This window comes from Desmodus rotundus, chromosome 11 (assembly GCF_022682495.2).
Source record: "Desmodus rotundus isolate HL8 chromosome 11, HLdesRot8A.1, whole genome shotgun sequence".
In the NCBI taxonomy this organism is placed as follows: domain Eukaryota; kingdom Metazoa; phylum Chordata; class Mammalia; order Chiroptera; family Phyllostomidae; genus Desmodus; species Desmodus rotundus.
Window position 1 is genome coordinate 77,416,371 of NC_071397.1, and position 22,166 is coordinate 77,438,536.

The 22,166-nt window shown below is 41.1% G+C and overlaps 1 protein-coding gene across 3 annotated transcripts in view; it reads right to left on the minus strand.

Annotated features, from left to right (window-relative positions):
- Nucleotides 1–763: 763 nt before the first annotated feature.
- SAMD3 (sterile alpha motif domain containing 3) overlaps nt 764–22,166 on the minus strand; it is a 31,421-nt gene continuing 10,018 nt past the window's right edge. For all 3 annotated transcript variants that reach the window (XM_045189040.2, XM_053914019.1, XM_045189039.2), the window contains 7 exons: nt 19,632–19,817; nt 19,298–19,382; nt 14,604–14,771; nt 5,183–5,383; nt 2,009–2,180; nt 1,418–1,500; nt 764–1,211 (listed from right to left, as the gene is read on the minus strand). In XM_045189040.2, coding sequence (XP_045044975.2) covers nt 927–1,211; nt 1,418–1,500; nt 2,009–2,180; nt 5,183–5,383; nt 14,604–14,771; nt 19,298–19,382; nt 19,632–19,817 — 1,180 coding nt within the window. In that variant the 3' untranslated portion in view covers nt 764–926. The remainder of the gene's footprint in view (nt 1,212–1,417; nt 1,501–2,008; nt 2,181–5,182; nt 5,384–14,603; nt 14,772–19,297; nt 19,383–19,631; nt 19,818–22,166) is intronic.

The window sequence follows — 22,166 nt, forward strand, 5'->3', positions numbered from 1 at the left end:
CATGGTGTTGGATGAATGAGGGCATGGGACTCTGGGCTGGGTGAGGAACCAGGACTAGAACTCCTGAGAGAGGCTGGAGAGCGGGCCTAAGAAGGGCCCTCACCTGAAAGCGAGCAGCTGGTGCCCAAGTGGCCCTAGGAGAGAAAAGCTAGGTCTGCCTTACAGTTGCAAACAAGCCTGAGGGGCAACCAAAGCAAACACAAATGCTGGAGGTCAAGGTCAGGGAAGACCAGAAACCATGTGGGAAGGTAAGAACCAGGTGTACAGTTCTGCACCTCAAAGGAAGAAGGCAGAAGACAAAGGCAGGTTTCAGGAGGGAAACCGGCAGGCAGACACAGGTAGTAGAGGATCAGAACCTGTGCCAGTGAGTTTGGCCAGCAGTGAGGGGCCTGCAGGAATGAAGCAGCCCTTGTGTCAACAAATGTGACTGAAGGAAACACCAAAGCCACGCAGGTCGGCTGGGGGAAGGAGGAGCCGCAGAGTATGTGCCTCAAAAATACCAAGTTCAAAATGTTTCCAAGCGACGTTCAGACCAAGGAGGCAGCCCGCAGACCCCAAATGTGTAGTTCCTTGGCATTAAGCCTTTCAAAGGTGGGCGTATTGTGTTAAGTGCAAGTTCATACCCTAAACCAAAGGTCCTGAGCAAATACGAAGTGTAGTGTCCTTTAAAAACTAATGCACCCATCAAAGTGCAACTTGGACCATAGAATTCCTTCAAACTCAAAATAAACAGCTCTTCATTTAGGTAGTATTTTATTACAGATTTGCACAAAGTATTTAAGATTCAAGACAGAAGGCATTTGATTTATTCACATCTTCGAGACACGATGATTTTCTAATATCTACCACAACCCTAATTCAAAGAATTTTTTTATAAAGTTTCAGCTGTCCCAGAGATCAGTTCTGATAAAATACTAGGCATGCTGTTAAGTGACTGAAAGTTGAAATCCTACTTCCTTCTCCTTTTCTTTCATAGAAGGAAAATAGGGACTGTGCATATCAAAAATCAACGTTTCCAGGAAGTTGAGGGTTTGGGACAGTCGTCTGGGACACTGGATCCCAAATACGTGAAAGGCTGCAACCAGAGCAGCCAAGGCTGTGACACAGTCATCCACTTTTGTGAGTCTCTCCTTTTCTACATACAAGGAAAATTCACAGACATCGATGTCGAAAGGGTTCTTAACTTCTAACACGGGTGTAGACACTTGCACCTGAAAAGACAAGACAGTATGATGTGTAAAATAACAAAATACTACAAGGTGCCTGGATTTCACCATTTTATTGTAATGAATGAGCTTGTTGCAGCTTAGCATATGTTTGTAAAAATGACAAAACATACTTCCAAATAGAGCGCCATCCTGCCTTTGAATATGAAGATGTGAAATGTCAAACCAGTGATCATTGATATACTGCATACCTTCTCATTCACAATGACAAAAAGGCTGGGATCATCCCCAAAAACGTCTGGTAGGACTAAACATGTGGCTGTCATCTTCATATCTGTCAAAGCAAACATGCTCCAGTCCAAGTAAAAATAAGCTTGTATGAACTGTGCTAAGCAAAGCCAGTATAAAGCATCTAGATTTTTTTCAATCACTGCCTTCTGCAAAGAACAAACTAGCCTCCTTAGATCGATGTTCCACAACCATTTTTAACCAACATGCCCACCTGATAAACTTTCAAGATCCCATGTTCTCCCCCTAGATCTCGGCCAGGAGAAGATAAGAATGCTATAATCTGTCCCTCAGTCAGGATGATTTTTATCAAGTTTCACCTTGTGATTTAGGTTATGAAATTAACAGATTATTGGCTCCCTAAATACAGTTTTATAGTACCAAGTGGACTTTTTATATTTACACCCAACACCTCCTGTTGGAGAGGTTTTTTCTTTTCTACATGTTTTTTCACTAAATGTTACATACTATCAAAACGGAACTTTTCCAGTCATCCTGAACTACACGGATAACCGAGACTGAGACCAGATCACTTTGCTCTCAGGTTTACCAACGTTTCAATGTGTCCTCATCTGAGTGCTGTTTCATTTTTTCTTGCAATGCGATACTGATTGGGTTGTCCGCCACTGGAAAAGAAGTCAGTATATTTTCTGAATAGGACTCCAAAATATGCCTTGTTTTCTTACAAATATCTGTTCTTGTAAGAACTTGAAATTCTCTGAACATCTGAAAGAAGAAAAGATACCAGATCACTAAAACAGCTAATGGAAGGGAAGCTAATAACTCTTTAGGGTTATTTTACACTTTGAATGGAGTTTAAAATACATACTAGGCATCTGAGTTGCTTTGGTGGAGAAGTAAAGACTTACGAGAGAGAAGGAGAAAAGAATGAAAGCCTGAAGTGAATAGGAAAAGATAAGTAACAGACATGGCAAACCAGAGCCCATAAAAGGAAAACTGGGTGCAGACTCAATTGAATGAGGGTTCCAGAGAACATGTGCATATTTTAACCATTTGGGTTACCTAACTAAAATCCTAGGATCTTACGGTTCTTTAGGTAAACTACACTGTATGTTTTGGCAGGGACCAACAAGAGGCAAAAGGAAAAAACTTACATTTGGGGGGACAAACCTTGAAAAATACCAAAACTTAGTGCCCTTGGGGGATAATAAGGAAAAAGGACAGCTTTAGAGACTGAAAGATCAGATAGAAATAAGCTGTGACAAACAAAGTACAGGCAAGATACTCGACTACAAGGTGGCAGCAGAGCTGGCTTACCTTAATGGCATCCCCTCTACCCACCACCACTTTTTCTCACCACTGGCTAAGTTATTCCCCGCCCCCAGGGAATTCCATCAACCCTGTCCCCTCCTCACCCTTTTTTGACAAAGTGGCATTATAAGACCATTCATCATCCACACTGGTAGGAATGAATGTAAGTCACTTTCCCTAAAACTTTATAAAAAGCAGTCACATACCGCCCACCAGTTCTCGTCATTTCTTTCCTATTTTGGTAGGTCACCCATGGCCCAAAGATAAGGTCCGAAAGTTACCCGGAAACCAGAGTGCACAGTCTCTTAAAGGCATATGGTTCTGTTACCAGGCAGCCCTCGCGGGCCCACGGATCTAGATCAATACCCTACACGGGGATTCTCTCAGCCGGGAGTTGTGAAGTGGAGCTTGAAGACCGTGAATCTTCCTGCGCTTTCCTGGGCTCAGATAGGCTAGGAATTTTGTTACCTTTTATTTTCAAGTTTATGTTAAAGTTACTGAGATAGAGCTGACAGATGCCCTTCATGCAACTTCTCCCAGTGCTGACGTTTGATCCGTTTGAAAGCTGTGAACATGGTCTCTTACCCCTTAGTTCTTCATTGTGTACTTCCTAATACAAGGACACTCTCCCTATACACCCACAGCATAACCATCGAAATCAGGAAAATCTAATCCACAGACCCCACTCGAGCTTGCCGGTTGTTCCAGTCACACTCTTCATAAATTCAGGTTCTGAGCCAGAACGATGTGAGATTTAGAGATCATGTCTCCTTAGTCTCCTTCAGTCTGAATGAGCTGCTTGGTTTTTCCTCATATTCCTTGACATTTTTTAATGTCATAATTGGCAGCAGCCAATTACTTAGTCTGGGTTTGTACGGTGTCTCTTCTTGATTTGTGCATTTTTGGCAATACTGACACTTCTCATCGCATCAGGAAGCACAAGATGGTAATTGGAAATTACTCCCATTATTGGAAATTTTCGCTTTTATCACTTGTTCAAAATGAAATCTGCCAGCCAGCTTTCTCTACTGTAAATTCAATCAATATATGTTGTACTTATTAACATATAGTTGTAAATATCATATTAGCTGGGGATTTTTATGTACTTCACTTAAGTCCTAAATTGTGATTGTTCAAATAGTTTCTCAGTAAGGTGAAAACTAGCATCTCAAAGGTTCTATTGGAAAATTTGGAGAGCTGTTTAAATTTGGGTTCGGTATTTTGCCTTCCTCAACTTCCTCCTACTTGTGCCATATCCAATGGGTCTCAGTAACAAATTCCTAGTTGATATTTTAGATAGTCTAAGAAAGAATCTGTTTTTTAATTTTCTGTCGAGAGAAAGAGGGTAGGAGGTTGATGAGTAGAGGTGGTAATGGAGGGTCCGTGTAAACTCCTAGGACCTGTTTCCCACACCTGCTTCTCTCGACACACCTGTGTCCCCAGCTCCCTAAGCTCCAAGTGTGTTCACAGTGGTGGTAGCAACAAGTGGTGGGCAGTGATTTGTAGCAGGGGCTATAGGAACTATAGGAATTGTTTGTTAACTGGCTATTTATAAGTAAGGTCAAGCTTGCTTTTATTTTAGGAAGCACAAGGATTTTATCAATTGAAAATCCCAGCTAGCTGCAAATCACCGAGTCAGGGAGGTACTTCCTGAAGAAACCTGAAATGGGTAGCTCTTTATTTAAAACAAGAAGTCAACAACTTTATTTAGTAAGTGCAGTCATTACAAAAACCATGTTAAGAGAAAGCAAGCAATAATCAAGGTGGGGTTGCTGTACAGTGATGAAAACACACCTGCTACACAGTAAGTTCAGATGCCTGCTATTGGCATTATTATAAAAATAAAACAAAACTGCAGGAAGATTCCTATTTTTGTGGGGATTATTTTTGGAAGGAGAAAAATATGCAAAATTTCATTTTGACTGCACCCAAGGAATTCTTCCGTGAAATGTGCACTCAGGTAAAAACTCTAATGAATCTTCCATTATATACTAAAGCTAAAATTCCACTACAATTGCAATAGGACCCTCCAAAAGCCACCTAAAAGGCAGAGTATTTGAATTGCCCCTTAGACTTCATATATTTCAGGATCACTTTATGACGTGATTTGGGATCATAAAGAAATAGATTTTGACTAATATTGTATACTAACAGTTCCTTAATAACCTATCTTGATTTTCTAAATGTATGCAAAGGGAAAATGTTTAACGCTTCCAAAATACTCTGAAGTAGTGGTCCCTGGCCTCCGCAGTGTATCCAATGACAGGGAACTCTGTAAATCTGAGGCGGCCTGTGCATGTTATTAGAAATGGGTTCCAGAAATGCTCAGCAAATGGCCCTAGTTGTAGCCTATTGAGATTAACACGTGTTATATAGTGCTGTTACCACTTGAAGAGGAAAGAGACAAATCAATTTGGACACTATAATCACAGAGTATTATAAGAGAATAAAGGTACCTGATAAGGGCACTTCAAGAAAGGAAACATTTTAAGAATGTCCTTCACAGGCGTTCTGCTGCCAATCAGCTTCCTTCTTATTTGCAAAGTCTGGCTCATCCTCTTATCAATTTCTCTCCAGTCCCTTTCTGTTTTCACATATTCATGCTGAAACCAGCTAATATGTTCATCTATCTCAGAATCTAAACAAATACCTTCTTCCTGAAAAATAATGTCAAAATATCAGTGTTCCATATTTCAAGTTGCAGGTTAACACTTTGTGAAAACTTAAATCATAGGTTGTATTGCACTCATTGTGTGTGTGTGTGTATATATATATATATAAAATTATAACGCACAGATAAGATGAGCAGCAGCATGTGTAATTACACTTGGCATTGAACATGATTAACAAATGGACATTCTTTAACTCTGTGAACAAATCAAGATAGGTAATTACTTACTGTGGAATTATCTGTTCTCTTGGCAGATCTATGAGTACCTTCATATCTTACACACCCCTTTACAGGGAAATCTAGATTATCTAGAAGGTTCACACTTCACAGGCATGCTTATTTCTACCATTCAAATTTTAGAAGATGAAATATTAAGAGATAAAAAGGTTTGAAATTAATTAAAAGGTTTGAAAGGCATTTTTGTCTCTTTCAATGCCTTTTTATAGCAGTAGTACCACATCATATATTCCAAACTCAAAATAATTATAGTGTATATTTTGTGTTCCTAAATCATCAAATTGTCTATTATATTCACTATACATTTGGGAAGAGGGGGGATGACTAAGAAAGCCCCAACATAGTTCATTAAAAAATCTAAACTTTTCTACGCAGCAACATCCTCATAGACACATCCCCTAAAGCAAGGGACATAAAGGAAAGAATAAACAAATGGGACCTCATCAAAATAAAGAGCTTCTGCATGGCTAAAGAAAACAGCACCAAATTACAAAGAGAACCAACAGTATGGGAAAACATATTTGCCAGTGATACCTCAGACAAGGGCCTGATCTCCAAAATATATAAAGAACTCACACGACTCCACTCCAGGAAGACAAACAACCCAATTAAAAAATGGGCAAAGGACTTGAACAGACACTTCTCCAAGGAAGACATACAGAGGGCCCAGAGACATATGAAAAGATGCTCAGCATCACTAGCCATCAGAAAGATGCAAATTAAAACCACAATGAGGTATCATCTCACACCAGTCAGAATGGCCAACATAAACAAATCCACAAACAAATGTTGGAGAGGATGTGGAGAAAAGGGAACCCTCGTGCACTGTTAGTGGGAATGCAGACTGGTGAGGCCACTGTGGAAAACAATATGGAATTTCCTCAGAAAACTAAAAATGGAACTGCCCTTTGACCCAGTAATTCCGCTGCTGGGATTATACCCTAAGAACACTGAAACACCAATCCAAAAGAATCTGTGCACCCCAATGTTCATAGCAGCACAATTTACAATAGCCAAGTACTGGAAGCAACCAAAGTGCCCATCAGCAAACGAGTGGATCCAAAAACTATGGTACATTTACACAATGGAATTCTACGCAGCAGAGAGAAAGAAGGAGCTTATACCCTTTGCAACAGCATGGATGGAACTGGAGAGCATTATGCTAAGTGAAATAAGCCAGGAAGTGAGGGACAAATACCACATGATCTCACCTTTAACTGGAACATAAGCAATAGAAGAAAAAAGCAAACAAAATATAACCAGAGACATTGAAGTTAAGAACAATCTAACAATAGCCAGGGCGGGGGGGTGGGGGGGGGGCGGGGACAGTGGGTAGAGGGGATTACAGGAACTACTATAAAGGACACATGGACAAAACCAAGGGGGAGGGTGGAGGGGGGGGAGGGAGGTGGGTTCACCTGGGGTGGGGTGGAGGGATGGGGAGAAAAGGCATACAACTGTAATTGAATAACAATAATAATAAAAAAAAATCTAAACTTTGAGAAAAAAGTCTAGAAAAATTAGTTGCAAGGGTACTCAGCTAAAACTGCACTTGGATTGGCATCTTGGCAAACTGTCTACCTGACGGGAATGGGAACAGGTGTTACCTGTAAAGGACGAAAACGTTGATAATGAGCCTAAAATGCTCCTTCATCAAGGCCTTCACAAGCACATTAGGAAAGCGTCAGGTAAACCCACTATCTGTGAACATAGGATGACTAACAGGACTTAGACCAAGTGAACAAAGTCCTAGAAAGATGTAACTTAACAAGACTAAAAAGATGTTCCTATAACCTTACATTAACTTAGTCTTTCCACAAAGAAATACAAAGATCTGAGGGTTTTGTAGATAAATTCTACTAACTTTTCAAAACAGAGTGCTCCAAATTTATGCAAAGGAATCATGCATAAGTGATAAAATCATGTATTTAAAAAACAGATGAATGATAAACATAAATTCAGAGCAGGGGGCAGTACTGTTGGAAAGGCAGGCATGAGAGGGGCGGAAACACCAGCACATGAGGTGTGGGTGTTCCAGTTCTAACTGTGAATGTTGAGCGCACAGAGTTCGTTGTCTCATGAATTACACATATACTGTGTACATGCTTTTATTAGTCCCAAATGTATATAATGACACATTTTTAAGAAAAAATCCCAAATTTTAAAAGTAAAGGAAAATGCTTTTTTAAACTTAATCTTTATTGTATTTTTCCCATTACCATTTAGTCCCCTTATACGCCCCTTCCCCCAGCCATGACCCCACTGTTGTCCACGTCCATGAGTCCTTTTACCTTTTTGCTCAATCCCTTCACCCCACCCCCTCAACTCCCCTCCAGCTACCTGTGGTCCTGCTCTCCATCTATGAGTCTGTCCCCATTTTCCTTGTTAGTTCAGTTTGTTCATTAGATTCCACATAATTATTGAATATATAAACAACTTTCCTTTTTCTGCAGTATAGCAGAGGTTCTATAATTGCTGATATTGACATTTATGGACTACCAGACACATGATACATTGCTTCCCCTAAACCCTCACCCAAGTCATGAAATATCACGGAAAGTGGAATTTCTAGGAAGCTTTACCTGGTCAGATTCACATAATGCCAGTGGGTTGTAGACTAGATTATAGTGACCTTCCTTATTAAAAGGAATAGCTGGCTATATCAGACTTTAAAAGTCTTACCTTTTAGATTGATTTATTGATCATGAGAGCTGGAAGGAACTTAGAAATCATCTGGTCGATACCTCTTACTTTACTGATGAGCAAACTGAGACTCTCAAAGGGGAGGTGACTTTCCCAAGCACTGAGATAATCAAGGGTGGGGTTCCTGTCTTGGTGTAGCCCCTCCCCACTTCTCTGAGGAGATGGCCTTGTTCCAATGCGGAAACTAGTGAATGAGCAATGTCTAAATCTTACACAACAGCAGCTGCAGCAGAGGCGACTGCTGGGTGTCTGTCTCACCAGGCAGAGACAGTTAGGGGACATGCTGAAGAAGACATCAATGCAAAGAGGCATAAAACAAGAAACAGATCACTTCCAGCCAAGAATGGTAATGAATTGATCATGGATGGGAAGTGCAGGAGTCATCGGCAGGCTTCATAACTTAAAAGGAATCAGCATAAATTATCCAGAACATTAACGAGTTAGATTTAAACAAACAGGATCAGGAGTGTTTGCCATGCCTTTTTAATCATACCAGTGCTGGTGAGCAACATAGAATGTGCTCTGTACTCCAACACCACAGTGACTTACAGCTACTAGAGTGCTGGGTGGAATAGCAGAAAGCTCAGCTCTCATCAACTTCTGAGCTAACAACTGGAACAGAAATAAGGAGGACAGTATTTCTTATTTACCTTTTAACAGAAAATTGAGACTTCTTTTGAAGTAGTAGGACACAGCATGGTTTAAAATGCAGTTATAATATGCCACCCATAAATAAATAATATCGCACCTTGACTTTTATTAAACATAATTTGCTCTACATCTTGCAATCTGAATAAGTTTGAAAGTGTCTTGTTATGAAATTTTAGTAATTCTTATAAGTACAGTATTAAAAATCTACTTTAAAACACTATGTAATGGTTCTATAGCTAAGAGTCTTTATACTTTTTAAAATATAGCTACTGAAGGACATCCAGTCAAGATGGAGGCATAGGGAAACACACCTCACCCCTCCACACAGAACTATAGCAAAAAATACAGCTACACTCCAAAAAAAAATTTTCACCCAGAATTGTCAGAAAATTTAGCTATATGGAAGTCTAACAACAAAGGATTTAAAGAAGCCAAATTCATCCAGATGGGTAGGAGGGGTAGACACACAGTAGTGTGGAGAGGGGTGGAGAGGAGTAGAGAGGAGTGGAGGCACGGAGTGGCACACAGAGGCGTGGAGACGGGAACTGGCGGTCCCACATCTGTGTGTGGTGGATAAACAACAGGAGGGATACCTCAAGAGTGAGGGATCCTGGCCCCAGTCCAGACGACCCAGCCCAGGGTCCCAGCACCAAGAAGGTAAGTCCCCATAACTTCTGGCTGTAAAAACCAGTGGAGGTTGGGGTAGTAGAAGAATCTGCATCCTCTTAAAGGGCCTGCAACTGACTTATAAAACCCAAGTAGACCCACCCCCTCTAAGATTCAGCACAAGGGCAGCAGCTGGAAGGGCACCAGTAGCATATGGGGAGAAAGTAAATATGCTGGTGAGAAGACAGCTTCCTCTCTGGCAAAACTCCAGAAGCCAGCAGCAGCATTGTCCCCTCTGTGAGCCCTCCCCAACACAGAGCAACAGAACAGTGACACAAGTTGTCCCACCCTGGCAATAAACCAAGGCTCTGACGCATACAACTTAACAGATGCGCTCAGACAAGGAGTCAAAGCAGCTCTACCTAATACACAGAAACAAACAAAAGGAGGCCACCAAAATGAGCAGACAAAGAAATGTGGCCCAAATGAAAGAACGGAGCAAAACTCTAGAAAAAGAACTAAGTGAAATGGAGATAAGCAACCTATCAGATGCACAGTTCAAAACACTGGTTATCAGGATGCTCCAGGAACTCATTGCCATAAAAAGGACCCAGGCAAAAATGAAGGTTGTATTAAGTGAAATAAAGAAAAATCTGTAAGACACCAATAGTGGAGCGGATGAAGCTGAGAATCAAATCAATGATTTGGAACATAAGGAAGAAAAAAGCATTCAATCAGAACAGGAAGAAGAAACAAGAATTAAAAAAAAAAAACCAGTGTAAGAAGACTCTGGGTCATCTCCAAATGTGCCAATATCCAAATCATAGGTGTGCAGAAGGAGAAGAGGAAGAGCAAGAAATTGAAAACTTAGTTGAAGAAGTAATGAAAGAAATCTTCCCTAATTTGGTGAAGGAAATAGACATGTAAGTCCAGGAAGCACAGAAAGTCCCAAACAAGACGGGCAAAGAGGATCACAAGCCACAACATAATTAAAATGCCAAAGGTTAAAGATAAAGAGAATCTTAAAAGCAACAACAGAAAAGCAGACAGTTGCCTACAAAGGAGTTCCCATAAGACTGTCAGCTGATTTCTCAAAAGAAACTTTGCAGGCTAGAAGGGACTGGCAAGAACTAGTCAAAGTGATGAAAAGCAAGGATCAACAACCTAGGTTACTCTATCTAACAAAGCTATCATTTGGAATTGAAGGGCAGATAAAGTGCTTCCCAGACAAGGTAAAATTAAAGGAGTTCATCATCACCACGTCATTACTATATGAAATGCTAAGGAGAATTATATAAGAAAAAGATCAAAATGATGAATATTAAAATGGCAGTAAATTCACAATTATAAATAACTGAATCCAAATAACAAACTAAGCAAACATGCAGAACAGGAACAGACTCATAGATATGGTTATCATTTGGATGGTTATCAGATGGAAGGGGCAAGGGAGTAATGGGGGAAGCTGCAGGAATTAAGAAGCAAAAATTGATAGGTACAAAATAAACAGGGTTGTTTGTTAAGGATAGTATAGGTAATGGAGTAGCAAAAGAACTTGTATGTATGACTCACGGACATGAACTAAGGCGGGGAATTGTTGGAGGGAATGGGAGTACCAGGTGGAGAGGGGCAAAGGGGAAAAATTGGGACAACTGTAATAGCATAAACAATAAAATATACTTTAAAAAATAAAATATAGCTACTAGACAATTTCAAATTACACATGTGGTTTGGATTATATTCTGCAGCACAGTGCTCCGTTAGACACTATGGTTTTCCCCGTACCAAATTCCAATGGTCTCATTTTCAATTCCATTGTCATCAGTTGGACTTTGGCACTGGAAACGTTTCTTTGCTTAGCTTTTAGTCATGTGTCTCAGTCAGTCGGCAGAGAAACTGCCGCAACTCTGCCCCACGCTCCCAAGTGCACAGCTAACTCGTACAACTTCACAGTATTGGTACATCTGCCACCTGCCCATGACAATAATTGCATTACATCCAAAATGCACTTGGCTGTCAACATTTTTCTTCACCTTTTGTTGCCTTGTTCAGTTTTTCACCAGGAGAACAACATCTGTGGAAAAGGCTATAAAAATTAGTATTTGGGCAATAAATCATTTTGTGTCGGGTGAGGTAAGAAACAAAGAGTAACTGCCATAGGAGAAATCAAAGGAACTTGGTAGATACTCTTATCATTTGACTATGTAAGCAGTTTTTGCGTAACTTTCAACTGCATTTCATTTCTAATCCAAAGAAAGCTAGCACACAAAAACAGCTTCATGAGAATTTAATAATTCTTTTATATTATTAAAAGTCTACTTTAAAGACACTATGTAAAGGGCCTATACCCAGTAAGTAGGAAAGGAAAATGTTTTAAGAGAGAAATGCATTGTAAGTACAGCATTAGTAACTGAACACCTGGAAGTTAGTTGATCTATTTAGCAAACATTTGAAGGACTTTGAGATACCCTATAAGCATTTATTAAATCCTCCCACCACCGTCCTAGATACTGTGTGGGCTAAAAAGAGAAAGCACAGGGATATGCACTACCGTGGGAGTGAGCCTAACAAAGTCTTTTGGACAGTAATTGGTCAGATTAAGTACGTGCATGCCCTCCGCCCCATCAGCTGCACTTCCAGTGTGCAACCCAAACAGATAACACACAGACGGACCCATAACCAGACAGAGGTGATGGGATTCTCTGCACTGCAGTTCCTCATGGGGACAACCAAGGCCTGAGGCCAGGCGCACTTAATAACCTGTACAATCATGGACAAGGAACACACATAGGACCATGAGTGAGTTTAAGTGAAACGTGAGACAGGAGTGAGGAACAGAATACCATTTACATTAAGTCAAACATATGCAAACCCAAAGTGACAGTACACATTTTGAAACACTTTCGTTTGTTTGAAGCACAGACAAAAAGATCTATATGAAAGACACTAGAATGGGTGCCAAAGGCAGAAGTGGGGAAGAAGGCAGATTGGAATGGGGACAAAAAGGAATGAACAGAACCAGAGAAAGCCCCCAGTGCAATGACCGTAATGTATGAGGCAAAGAGTGATTCACTCATTTAATTAACACCTGAGGCTTTTTACAAAAAAAAAAAAACAAAAACCCCTACAGTATAAAGTATAATTTCACTATACTGTCAGGAAGTTCCATTTAATTCCTACAAACATTTAAAAACAGTGTCTTCATCATTTAAGCTGAATAATATGGTCAGTAACCTAGGAAATTACTCAGTTAAGTCTATGTTTCAAGAATCTAATTATATCTGTCTTGTGAACAAAAGGGGGGTTTTATGGAAAGTAACCTCACAGGGTGATCTGGTCACAAATTCCTAACTGGGAAGGTCATGGCTGGTAGTCCCATCCCAGGCCTTACAACTTCATTAGTTAAAGGCCTGTCTTTGCCTTGAGCAAGCCCTGTCCAGTCTTTCTGTGCATTCAGGTAATCACACCTTGAAATGCTCCCTTTCCAGACCCCTCCTTCTAAAGTGGACCACCTCCCAGAGAGCACATAAACTTAAACTATTTTGTAATCCAGTTCCCACCTTGCTTTCTCCCACCTTCATGTCATGTTCCTTAATTTTGTGAACCCTGAGGAGGCCAGGGGGAAGGCACCTAGGAGGAAGGGCTCCTGGTGGCTAACAGGGCCCAAATGGGAAAGCAGAACCTAGCAACCATTTCTGTCCAGGGGCCTCGCACACAAACTGTACTTCACGGAGAAGCCTCTGCACTGGACTGCCTGCCTGCACTGTTCCTACCATTGGAGCCAGCCCTAATAAAGACGTGAAAGTTACAAAGTAGTATATTTTTATTAATTTTTTTGTTTTATCCTCACCTGAGGACATTTTTTTCATTGCTTTTAGAGAGATGGGAAGGGAGAGAGAGAAATCCACAACCCAGGCATGTGCCCTGAATGGCAATCCAACTGTTGACCTTTTGCTCCGTGGGATGCTCAACCAACTGAGCCATGCCAGTCAGCACAAAACTGTTCTTTTTGTAGACACTTGGCTGAATGATTTATAAAAATATTGCTTTAAAATATTACTATCCCCAGACCTTATAAATAGTGTTGATTGAGATGACCCAACATGTTGCTTTATTAATAGCAAATATACCAGCTGAAGAAGGAAATAGAATACTTATACCAAGTATAAGTATTCTAACATAAGTACTAACATAAATGTGTTTGTGGTGAAGAGTTAGGATTAACGTATTCAGGTTGGATTGGGTTGGAGATAGATTTGGGGGAGCACGGGATTTAGCTCCTCACTTGGTAGTTTGGACACCCTCCCTAATGAGTTCAATCTACTTTATCAGCACAGGACGTTTTTGTTCCTGAGGGCATTTGGGTGCTGTGAGGTAGGGAAAGAATATGTATAGGATCTCAGACAACCAGGACCCACATGGTCCCAGCAACCCTGCTGCCGAGGGAGGAAACTCCAGGCCCTGGCTGGGTCCTCCACCCGACATTCCTCACAGTCACCTTAGGTGGTGACTGACAATCTTCACGGCCACCGTGGCTGGTGTGGGACCCCTTCTGGGCAAAGAAAGGGAATTGTGGAGTTTTGTATCCATGCACGTGGCTTACCTTCCCCTGACACCTTGAAACTGCAGGCTACCTAACCCTACATTATGGTTATTTAAAACTTTTTTTTATCAGTAAGAACAGTGAGAACACAAGATAAATTTTAAGGTGACAGGTAGATATTCAAGAACCCTGAACACAAGGGGTTTTTCTAGGTTTTTTGAAAGTTGTAAAAGAATAAGCATGAGATGTTCAGTAACAAATTCTATTCAGAACTAGTTTTGGAAGCCCATTTTTGGAAATATTGTCATTTGCATTATTTACTATGCAAATATAGACTTTCTTGCTTTCTGACCACACCAAAAGAATATCTTATTTTGTTTTAATTATTTTAAATGTTTTTACTTATTGTCCCTGAACAAATGAACCAATCAGTAAGTTGTCAGAACAATTGCAGATCCAATCTTACTTTTATCTGGACAATTTTAATTTCATCAAATCTTATATCAGCAAGAGAGTTCCTTTTCTGGCCTCTTCGGTGTCCAAATTTACACTTATTTCTCATCACTTGTTCATCATCTTCTATGGGTCTTCGAACATATTTAAAGCGATCTTTGAGGGCTCGTTTCCATAGAAACTGTGTAAAATAACAAAACAGGACAGTTAATCTTCAAGGAGGTTAAAATAATAGTATATAAACAATAAAGGGTTTTTTTTTATCACCATTGAGCTTCAAATCTTTCCAAATCACAGTAATAAAAACGATAACTTTGTCCTTCCATCTACCCTCACAACAATCTTGTGATATTGCTTCAGAAAGTGCAATCCCTAAATTACTAATAAGAAAAGAGTCAGGGAAATAAAAATATTTTTCCAATGCCATGTAGCTATTGAGCAAACAGACTGGCTATTGATTTTAGATTCTCTGATTCCTAAAATTGGATAATTTTCATCTTACTCTGCTGTCTTCACAACATGCTCCACTTGTTTTTAAGACTTCTTTTTTTCACAGTTTACATTCACCATTATTTTGTATTAGTTTCAGAGGTACAGCACAGTGGCTAGACCATACGCTTTACAAAGTGCTGCCCCGATACCTATACGGTAGTCATCTGACACCCCACATAGTTATTACAATATTGTTGACTATATTCGCTATGCTGTACTCTACATCCCCATAATTATTTTGTAACTACTAATACGTACATCTTAATCCCTTCACTTTTTCACCCAGTCCTCCAACCCTCCTCCCCTCTGGCAACTAGCAATCTGTTCTATGAATGAATCTGTTTCTGTTTTGTTTGTTCTTTTATATTGTTCTTTAGATTCCACATTCAAGTGAAATCATGCAGTGTTTGTCTTTCTCTGACTGACTTATTTCACTCAGCATAAAACCCTCTAGGTCCACCCATGGCAAGATTCCGTTCTTTATTATGGCCAAGTAATATTCCATTGTATATATGCACCACAGCTTTTTTTATCCCCTCATTTATTGAAGGGCACTTGGGCTGCTTCCACAGCCTGGCTACTGTAAATAACGTTGCAGTGAATATAGGGGTGCATACACTCTTTCAAATTACTGTGTTGGGTGTCTTCAGATATATACCCAGGCCTTAGGATCCCTGTACTCCACATTTCTAGAAAAGAAATGATAATGGTGTATGCATATATGGATTGATGTATTTATATGATTTTTCTGTCATCCCCTGAAATTCACTTTGGTGAACACTATTGCCATTCCCTCCCCAAATGTTTGTGGAGCAATCACTTCAAACACAAAGACATTTCTCCCCCTCCCCCACCTGCCCGCCAACACTGGTATCTAGTTAACTCTTGCTCTGCCTTCAGATCTGAGCTCAGCCATCACTGCCTTCCGGCCTCCCTAACTGCTCATTGCCCTTGGTTATCAGCTCTCATCTTTCCTTGTCAACACTTAGCACACTGGTAATGGACCCTCGTCTATGTGATGCTTTTTCTGTTTCTGTTCCTTCTCTACTGATTCTTTTCACCATCCCTTCCTCCTTCCATCCCTCCTTTTCTTCCTTCCTTCCTTCCTTGTTTCCTTCCTTCCACTAAGCTGTAAACATGGGAAGACAGGCTCCCATCTGCTTTGCTCACTACATCCAGCACAATGCTTGATGCATCTTGAAAACTATAAACATTGGATCCTTGTGTCAGTCCTCTGTGAAGTAGAGGGACCCAGGTGTTGAAGCAACACACTAGAAGCAAGACTGTGCGTCCTGACCTTGTCTGGGAAGTAACACAGTATGAGGAGTGGTCCGACACTTCTTAAAGCCGGGGCCTCAAGGCTGCTTCTCAGCCCCTCCTCTTCCTCACTGTGCTTGAACAGGCACAAGAGTGGGTGCGGGAAAGAAAAGGAGCCTTTACAGACAGACAAGCCCATATTTTGCCTCCTAGTCTTGTCCACTAAAGAGGGTGGTAAGTCACCCGACAACCTTGGCCATGTTTTCTGAGTGCTATTTACTCACGGGAAAACAGTAATGCTCCTGAGATCGTATTAGTCCATTATCTGGCACCTGGGGTTTGTCTCTCCTGGTTCCCTGCTTTAAGTCCCAATAGGAGTTTTCTGCTCTTCAGAAAGCACCGGGACTTAATTTGGAAAGACCCAAGGTCTAGTACATGGTAGCCAAGTGAATTGGCAGCCTTAGTTTCTTCAACTATAAATTGGAGCAAAAAGATCAGTCCCATCAAATGCACAGGTTTTGGAAGACTCAAATAAGCAGCTACTTGTGGAAGATATTTGTAACTATAGTGCTGTCCTTAAAAGCATCCACAGCGCCCTGAGGTGTGCTGTGGGCTGAGGTTGGGGGACAGCTTCAGCCCTGACTAAGCACCTGGGGATGTGTGAGTCAGAGATGCTTCACCACTTCCCCCAGGCTGTGAGTCTGGACCCCACCATCATTGTTGTACAACAGCACAGAAATAACAAATGGCTTATATTTTTCCTAGCCCTGAAATATGAGCTAGTGCAAGTATATTTTTTTGCTCATGTTTCCTGTAGCTCTGAGCATCTTCTAAACCTGTTGACCTGGTGGGATGTATCAGAGCAATCAACGCTGGAACATTCTAAAATTGCCAATTCTTCTTCCCAGCCTCTCCCTTCTCTCCTCATTAACTGTCTGATAGAAACAGAAAAAGACAAATCAAATGCAATTGTCCACATGAGTACTCAGCCAGTTGCTACATGCCTGGCACTGTGAGTTCTCTATTCAGGTACCTGGGCAGAAAACACCGGGCTGTCCTCGACCACAAAACATTAAACAAACATTATAACCACATGCAATGCAAGAACCTTGATTAGATTTTATAGCAAGATACATGTTGAAGTGTTTAGGAATGATCTCTGCAACTTTTTTTCAAATGCTCAGCCAAAACAAATGAACAAATAAACACGAGAGAGGGGAAATAAATGTGGCACAACGTCAATACCTAGTGAATCTAGATCAGTGATTCCCACTCATCAGCGATTTTGTCCTAGCCCACGATGCGCTTGGCCGTGTTCAGAGACACAGCTGGCTGTTACCACATGTGGTTTGGGGCACTACTCATACCTAGTGAGTGCCAGTGAGTGCCAGTGCTAAATATCCTACAATGCTTGGGGCAGCCCCACCACAAAGAACTACTCTATGTCTTCAAGAAAGCAGACCAAAAAGATACTTTCTCAGACATCTGCAAGATAAGGTACAAGAAGATAATCTATCTTATTTGGATATAACTACCAATGTATATATGCACAGCATATAGAGATAAAGAAATGATAGTATATTTTTTATGCTTGTAGTTAGTTCCCCATTATTGTTCCTTAAGTCATCTACCGTTGTCCCTCATTATCTGTAGGGATTGGTTCTAGGACCACCTCCTCATTAAAATCCATGCGTGCTCAAGGCCCTTATACAAAATTGCACAGTATTTGCATACAACCTGTATTTGCACCTGCCTCCACATCACTTCAGTGGGTGGATTCGGCATAGTGCTCAGTGGTTAGCTAATTCAAGTTTTGCCTTTTTGAACTTTGTGGGATTTTTTTTCTTTTGACCAATATTTTTAATCCACAGTTGTTTTAATCCGGAGATGTGAAGCCCACAGATAGGGAGGGTAGACCACAGTTCCACTCATTGAACACTCAGTTTTGAAGACTACAACTCAGCAGTGTTAAGTATATTCTCATTGAAGATCCCGGGCTTTTCCACCAAAAGACAGGCAGATCCCAGCAGCAAAGTTTGTACTGAAACCTCTAGAGCAGCAAGCCGTTCTCAGCCCTGGCTGCACATGAGAATCCCGTGGAGAAGTTTTAAAAATGCCAGGGTCCCTTCTGCAGATCGGCTCAATCAGAATTTCTGGGGATCCTAACGTACAGCCAGAATTGTTGGAGACTGTTGCCCCAGAACATCTCTAGGGTCTGTTTCTGAGGATGGTAGACACTCGAGAGGGGCAGGTGAGGCTGCAGGGCCAGGCCTCACAGCCAGACCACTTCTCTGCTGGGGTTAGTCAGTAGGCAGGACGCTCTTTACTGATTGTCACTGACGGAGGTGCAGTCACATCCTTCTCTTTTGACAGGTCACATCCCTCATAGATCCTGCCTAGAGACTCATTGTTACACAGGAGCGTCCAAACAGCTTGAACACAGAAAAGAAAGACGATGATGGGGGGGACACACAGAAACCAAAGGAAGGGGCAGGGGAGGGATGAATAGGCGGGGCACAGAGGGTTTCCAGGGAAGCGAAAATATTCTGTAAAATAGTACAATGAATAATAGATACATGTCATCATACATTTGTCCGAACCCGTATGTGTACATCACCAAGAGTGAACCCTAAGGTGGTGTGGCCTTTGGGTGATGATGTTGTAGATTCATCAACCGTAACAAATGTGCCACTCTGATGGGGGTGCTGATAATGGGGGAGGCTAGGCCTGTGACGGGGCAGGGGGTACACAGAAGAATCATTTGTACCATCCCTCAAAAATAATGTCTATTTTAAAAAAGATAAAGGAACACAAAGACAGAGGAAGTGTCAAAAAGAGGAGAGCGAGCGAGTGAGCAAGCGATCGAGAGACTAAGTAAAGTGGGTGAGACATAAAGTTACTGGACAATGCAAGGCTGTTACGTTTGAATGGGCTGAGATGAAGGACACGGTCACTTACAAAGCCACAGCCGTCCTCGTCCAGGAAAGGGTGGGCCTGCAGCAGGGTGTTGACCACGTCGTTGTACTGCTGGGTGGTGGGGTACCTGCTCAGTGCAACAGGAAGACATTTTCATTTCCAGCAGCGATCCCTTCCTTCACAATGAGTCTAAATCACACTCCCTTTTCTCCAAATCTTTCCAGGTAACAAGGTAGACGTTCAAATACTGGGCACTATTGGACTTACTACCAATATGTCATCTAAAACCTGAAAAGGGTTGGTTCCAAATGAATTCTATTTTACCCTGAAAAGAGACCCTCTCCCGTAGCCACAAGCCCGCCCTGTCATCACTCACAGTGAGCCTCTCAGGTACTTGGTCATGTCGGCCTGGAGGCACTCCACGATCCTTATCCTCACGCTGTGATCGGGACGCTTCCGCTCTGCTAACACGCATCTGACATCATAGGGGAACTCTGGTAAAATATAGGGCTTAGTCCGATGCAATGCTTTATTCCCTGCTAGAACATGCTTCACATTCCTTCTGTTAAACAAAAACACACACAGAGTGAAATACTCTTTCAAGTATATGCAAATTATTCATTTTCTACATTCTGGGAGCTTCTGATACGAAGCACTTTCCTGAGACCTAAATATATGAACGTCATCAATCCATTTTTCTATCCATTTATCTACCTGCAAATGTTTGAAGGCTCATTAGGTAACTCTGTTTTCTTTTCCTTTGGACACATAAATACTTGTAGTTCTGGGAAAAATATGTCATACTAATATAGACTTTAGAATAAAGCCTGAAGTTGGGAGGAATATTAATCCACATATGAAGAAATGTTATGCAATCCACAGTTCAAAACTGAACAAGGTATCAACCAATGGGAGAGTAAGTTGAATTCAGCAAAGCAAGTGAGGCACACAATAAGTCTTAGCACCTGATTAAGAAAATTTTCTTACTAATGTATTCTGCTGCTGGTTATAATGAAATACAAGATCCACTTAGCTAGTTGGTCATGGTTATTTTAAAGGTAAATTTGGTTTCTAAATTACAAATAAGTAACAGATACTCTGATTTTATTCAGTTGAAGTTTCTACCAAACACTACAGAAAATTACAGCTACAGAAGGCAGATCTGAGGTTGCCTGGGGATGGGGGTGGGAGGGGAGATGAATTGCAAAGGGGCACGAGGGAAATTTGGGGGAGATGAGAAGGTTCCAAAATGGATTGTGACGGTGCGTACACAACCATGCAAACTTTCCAAAATTAACTGAGCTGTGCACTTCAAATGGGTGAGTTTTACATGATGTAAATTTTACCTCAGTAAGGCCGTTTATAAAATTAAGTATAAGAACCACTTTAAAACTTTAAAGTTAGTGACTGATCATTAAGTATGTAAAAAGAAGAATCTATAGTAAAATTTCCAAGTAACAGTTACCCAGAGGCACTAAGCAGCTTTTGATCCACTTCACTAATAAGATTGATTAGAATAAAAGTAAAGGAATAAACGCAAAGCAGAAGACAAAAAACAAAGATTTTCTAAATTAGACTAAGTAGACTGACTATCAGGCACAACCATGGAATCCTTAGTGGTCCTAACAAAATTCAGAAGAGTTTTGAAAAACCAGGTTCCTTTAGAATTTTAGGTCATACTTTGTAAGGATGCATGAGATATAATGAGATATGGGGAACTAAGAAAAGAGGAGGAAGCACTCTCCTCTCTTTTTATGATAAACTCTCCTTTTTTTCCCTCTGTGGCAGTCACTGTATGGGTGGTGAATCAAACACCTTTCCAGGCACTGAATGATTGCTGGGATTAGGTAGAAGCCAGTGTGGAAATTTAACTTCAAATCTGAAAGTCTCATAGTTTAAAGACCTACTGTATGGGAGAGCTGAGGCTTCATATTCAATACCTGACCATACTCGATGTTTTGGCTTTTGTAATTCATCATGCAAAACTCAGCCTCTTTCCAATCGTTAGAGGCAAAATAATCTTCCAGTTTTCTAACAATGTAACCATTGAGTGGCGTGGATGATGCAGTCTATTGTACACTCCCGGAAATTCTTGCTGGTCTGAAGTGTTGCTACTCAAAGAGTAGTCCTAGAACAGCACTGTCAGGGCTTGTTAGAAATGCTGATTCTCAGGCCTCACTCCTGACCTAGTAAATAACAAAATTCCTAGGTGCCTTTTATGTACATTAGTTTCAGAGGCACTGGCCTACGGCCCTGACACATTTTGCTGGAGTCCCCAGGTGAATCTAACGTACACTCAGCGATGCCCTGCTCACTGGCACCACACAGAGCCTCCCTACCTCTCTAATGGCATCTCACACCCTTTCCAGCAACTCCATTTCCTCTGCCTCTATCTCTCACCTTCCAAAAATACTCACTCCAAACACAATCTCCTGTGCTGTTTCAGGTGTTTGGGTATCTGCACTTGCTGTTCACTTTGCTGTGAACGTCCTTCTCTCCTGCCCTATTTCCTTCAATGAAATTTTCATCACCTTTCAAAATCCTCAGTTTCTGTGTAGCTTTCCCTGAAGGCCTTCTCCACACCCACTTTCCTGAAAGCCTTATTTCCCCCTCTTCTATGCTATTTCTGTACCTTGTGCATTTCCATTTCTGTACGCTTCCTTAATATTGACATTATTAGCTTACATATCTGCCTTGTCTACTCGACTCTGAATGCCCCTAGGCAAGGACCAAATTGCATCCCCTGCCCACCACTGTCTAAATAACATCTAATTCATGGCGTGTATTCAGTAACTTTTATTTAGACTGATCAAAACAGGAAAAGTAGATTAGAAATCAAACTCACTTTGGAGCTCTTTAAAGACTTCATATTGGATGTAATGGAAATGGGCAGGAGCCAGAGACTTATTTA